This window comes from Barbatula barbatula, assembly GCF_947034865.1.
Source record: "Barbatula barbatula genome assembly, chromosome: 10".
In the NCBI taxonomy this organism is placed as follows: domain Eukaryota; kingdom Metazoa; phylum Chordata; class Actinopteri; order Cypriniformes; family Nemacheilidae; genus Barbatula; species Barbatula barbatula.
In genome coordinates this window covers 12930695-12935897 of record NC_136773.1, presented here as the reverse complement: position 1 = coordinate 12935897, position 5203 = coordinate 12930695, and the positions used below count along the sequence as shown (strand labels likewise).

The 5203-nt window shown below is 37.7% G+C and overlaps 1 protein-coding gene across 1 annotated transcript; it reads right to left on the bottom strand.

Moving 5' to 3' along the window:
• Nucleotides 1-829: 829 nt before the first annotated feature.
• On the bottom strand, nt 830-5203 carry LOC306899757 (extracellular calcium-sensing receptor-like; the record flags this gene model as incomplete). The annotated part of the gene is made up of 6 exons (XM_079466228.1): nt 830-1728; nt 1851-1974; nt 3322-3549; nt 3648-4403; nt 4484-4772; nt 4995-5203. The coding sequence occupies 6 exons, from the start codon at nt 5201-5203 to the stop codon at nt 830-832; spliced, it is 2505 nt and encodes an 834-aa protein (XP_079322354.1).

The following is a 5203-nucleotide window of genomic DNA, read 5'->3' as shown; positions in this document are numbered from 1 at the left end:
CCATCCGATGGGCCATTCTCACCCTGAGATACTTTCTCCTGGGCCGGGAATTCACCCTCTGTTCGGACCACGCTCCTCTGCAGTGGCTCCACCGCATGAAAGATACCAACGCTCGGATCACCCGGTGGTATCTGGCCTTACAGCCTTTTAAATTTCAGGTGATCCACAGGCCGGGTGCATGGATGGCTGTGGCCGACTTCCTCTCCAGGAATGGGGGGGGGGGGGCTGCAGGCCGGATGGCTCCCCGGCCTGAGAAGGGCGGTGGGGGTATGTTGCGAGGGGGGCGTGGTTAAGCGAGGTCTGCGGCAGGAGAAAGAGCCGGGAGACGAGCGGTGAGTAAATGGAGCATGTGCAAACTATCAACACCTGTATCCAATTCCAGAAAGGGCGCGGAGACCGATAAAAGGAGCAGGCCGACAGACGGGTGGAGAGAGAGCCGCGGACTGAGCACGCGAACTGAGCTGGCGTGCTAGATGTGCGGAGACTATTCGGGGTGTGCTGGAGAATTCGCCACCCAATTATTTTCTGTTGACCACCCAGAGTGTGTTTATTTTTGTTTCATTTAATAAAGCTCCATTATCGGACTCGCACCCCTCGTCCTCTTCCTTATTTTAAACGTGAACCTCGCTACAGAGACGTTTTTCTAAATTGAACAGCCTATTTTATATTAATGCAATAAACATTGAATGAATATCATGAACACAGAGACTACAGGTTTTTTGTATATATGTTTTAATCAGTTTGTGAGCATGTATATATACTTGAAAAGTAAAAGCAATATTAACTACTGCAATATGAATATTTACATATTGTTCTATTTTTAATAGGGTTAAGTTTTTCCCATCAAATGTTGTTTTGTATTTTGTTGAGGTTTAAACAGGATGATGTAACATTTATGTGCAAATATACATAATAATAAACCAAAGCTTGATGCTAAAATTGCAAATATCTCCACAGCTACAGTAAATTTTCCGGGAGAACTGACATAAGATGGAATAAATGTGATCCACACAGCACAGAATATGAGCATACTGAATGTGATGAATTTAGCTTCATTGAAGTTATCAGGTAGTGTCCGAGACAGAAAAGACAGAATAAAGCACAAGAGAGCCAGTAGACCAATATAACCCAACACAGCCCAGAAACCAACAGTAGAACCGAGACTGCACTCAAGAATGATCTTCTCTTTGTAATATTTCATATTTTTATAGGGAAAAGGAGGCGATATTGTTAGCCAAAGCACACATATGAGAAGTTGTATAAGTGTAAAGACAAGAACACTGAGTCTCTGTTGAGGAGGCCCAAACCATTTCATGACATTACTTCCTGGAAGTGTAGCCTTGAAGGCCATTAACACAACTATTGTTTTCCCCAGAACACAAGAGATACAGAGGACAAAAGTGATCCCAAATGCTGTGTGACGTAACATACAGGACCACTCAGTGGGGCGACCAATGAAAGTAAGTGAACAGAGAAAACACAGAGTCAATGAGAAGAGCAGCAGGAAGCTCAGCTCTGAGTTGTTGGCTTTTACTATGGGGGTGTCCTTCTTACTGTAAAACAGAACTGTGACCAGTACAGTTATTACTACTCCAAAAAGTGAGAAAAAGACCAGCACTATACCCATAACTTCTGTAAATGACAAATACTCTACAGCTTTTAACACACAAACAGTGTTCTCGGTATTAGACCAGAAATCCTCTGGACAATGCTTACAGTCATTTGAATCTGGAAAAAAGGTTAAATTATTAGGTATTAGTACATATTTTATTATTGATAACCTGGTGAATTGTGAACATAAAAAGGAAAACACCATTGTGTTTGGAAGTTGGATTTGGGCTGAAGTTTACCTGTCTCATTACTGATTTCTCCATCTGCACATTGAATACAGTCATAACAGCAGACAGGTCTTCCTTTCTGTACAGCCTTCCTGGTGCCTGGAGGACAACTCTCACTGCACACAGACCTTGGCCTCTACGTGGGCATATATATTACACATTCAGTCATTTAGATATGGAAAATATTATAAAATTTTATGCTGATGTTTTGTGTATACGTTTTTGGAAAACAAAAATAATTTAAAGTGCTGTTATTGAAACTATACATAATTTGTCATAAGCTCTTTTTAAACAGAGATTGTGGAAAATACAGGGAATATGTGTCCAGGAATTTTGCCCGGGATCGTTAGATTTTGTTCATTCACATGCCAGGGATTTTCTGAAATCTATGCCTTCATTCACACACATGCTGTGAAGATCCCGAAAAGACACGTGGCGTAATATACTGCAATGTAATGTTATCTGAACTCGTTTAAAAAATAAACTACATTTTAAATAAAGTTTTTATTGGTAAGTTCAGAAAAGTGCAGAGGAATGAGGCACAAGAATGCAAGGTAGGCTATAGCCCAACGAAATTAAGCTAAATTTAAGCTAAATCTAAAATTTCATATGAAATCAAATTAAAGCAAATTGTTCAGGCTTGTTTGGTGCAAATTTAAACTTAATGAAAAATATATAATGGAATGCTGCAAAGTAAACATTTGCCAGTATTTTTGTAACATAGCCTAACTGCAATACAAAAGGCATGGTATAATATTTTTTCATTAATATGATCTACAAAAATGTGATTTTAAAAATATGTTCATTCTTTTTTTTAAACAAAGTTAGAATTTTTCAGCATTTATATTTTGTAACCATTTCGGAATAAGATCACGCAGATGGAATGAAAGACACGGGGCATAAAGCATATTGCACATAATGATATGAAAACCATGAATTCAAATTTAGGGCGGAAAATTATCATCACGTTTATATTGACTTAGATAGGGTTAGTCTTTTAAGCATGCAGTAAACATCAGAAACGAGTGATTGACATGCCATATTTAGAATTAAAGACATTCTCAAAAATGTTTTTAACGCTATCTTGAGGTGGTTTTAAATTTTTCCGAAAATGGGTCAATGCGATTTGCAGTATAAATTCCTCCAAAAAAATCACATAACTGCACTATGAGACGGTGTTTTAAAGGTTGGTAAGCGATCAAGTTTATTGAAGCGCTGTGTATTTTCGTGATAATCGTTTTGAAACACAGAAGGCACTCTGCAATTTTCTGCGATCAGAGGCCTGTGTGAATGGAGTTTTAAAGAAATTTACTTGAAAACGTATTGGAGAGAGATACTAAGAATTTCTTAACATTAATATTTAATGTTCTTTAATGTAATCTTATTCATTGCACAGCCTGATTACTTTAAGTTTATGACATACTGTTCTCCAGTTTTATAAAACTAACTGATTATTTTAATTTACCAGGTTATTGTTATTTACCTGCAGCTGTCCTCCAGCCCAGATGATGTTTTCAGTGTTAAGCACAAAGCGCTGGTCAGGGGGCAGTGAGGCATCATAGGAACCCACTGCTTTAAACTGAATTGATCCATCAGAGTCCTGCTGCCAGTTCACAATTTCATACAGGGGAACTATGCCTCCAAACCTATCAAACCACACATTGTCTCCAAACTTTACTACGAAATTGACAATTTTCAAAGCCTCAACCACCTAGTAAAAAGACAGATTTTAAATGTTATAACTAAAGTCAGATAACATATGTCACATATGTCTACAAGACTGTCTTCCTTTTAAATTTAGCTGTTTACCTGCTGGGGTTGTATTGTCAGGTTTTTCTCACAACTGTCATGTTCTTTGCATTTGAGTAGACTGTGTAGTGCATGAGCCATAGCATACACTGCTTTGTAGACATTACTAGCATATCTTTGGTCAGGCACATCTTCATTGTAATTCTTTAGCACAAGTAAATGCTGATATCGGCTGCAACTTAAGGCATATTGAGATGAATTCCCACCTCCCTGTGAGCATGGGAAAGCGTTGTCCCAGAATGCTTTTATAACGTAATCTGCAAGTCCTTCGATATTTATTTTTCTTATTGCAAACCCAAGTGATCCTCCAAGCACATGAAAGCTTCTTGGAGTGATGTAATCTTTTGCAGTTATCCATGCTTCTGAACCAATTATTTGGAGGCCTGTAATGTTCTGAATACTTAACTGCTCAATTAGTAATCCCATATCAAGAAATGAAACATATGCAACAATAACTTTTGCAGTTCCTTTTTTAATAATCTCTACTGCTTTTTTGAGTTTTTCAATCTCTGTACGGTAGTATTTTACAGAGTACTCAATGCAAATCCCCTCCTGCTGTGCTATTTTCAGAAATCTGGCCATTCCATTGTTTCCGTAATCATTATCACTGTTCACAGTTCCAATCCATGACCAGCCTAATTGCTTGACAAGAAGTGCAAGTGCTTCACTGTAGTAGTAATCACTACCAATAGTCCTGAAAAGTGAGGGGTAATCTTTCCTATTACCGAGACATTCACATGAGGATGAGTGACTTATCTAAAAAAGAAAACAGGAAACACATGAAACATTCATTAGTCTGGTATTTGCGTAAAGCATGTGCTGCAATTCTCTCTTACCACTGGGATTTTAAAAGGTCCCGTGGTTCTAGATACAATCATTGTGTTGGTAGACTCTGTTTCTCCAATGATAGCATGTACAGGAGTCTGTCCATTGCATTTGCTTCCTACTCCAAACTCTTGTCCATTCATTAATGTCATAATTGCACCCATTGTAGAGAGTCGTGCACCACAGCTATCATGAATTCTGTATCCAATAGAAACATTTGGGAGCAAAGTATTGCTTTTGTTAATCTCCTCAATGGCAAAAGTCATAGTTTGAGCAATCCGAAAGTCTCTTAGATTCACACTGTGAAGGCATTAAACCAAAAAAGTAAAGAGCAGCTTAGTGAATTAACATACATAATGTGAATTGGTGCAGGATATTTGCATTTATGCTATATATATATATATATAGCATAAATGCAAATATCCTGCACCAATATATATATATATATATATATATATATGCAGTTAACAACATAGTTATAAATCATTATTCATGAATTCAAACAGTTTTAACATTACAAACCTGGAGCATGTAATGAGCTGAGGCTTTTGTGTAAACTGAAATTCAGGTAATATTTCTTTACTGTGAATTGAAAAAAGTGCTCCAATAATTAGGTCTCCATCCTTAAATAGCAGCGGGTATTTATGGTCTCCCATTATTTGGCAAAATGTGTTTTCCGTCTTTGCATGAAGATGATGGAAAAGCAGGAGTGTGTTCAAAATGAAAAGCAT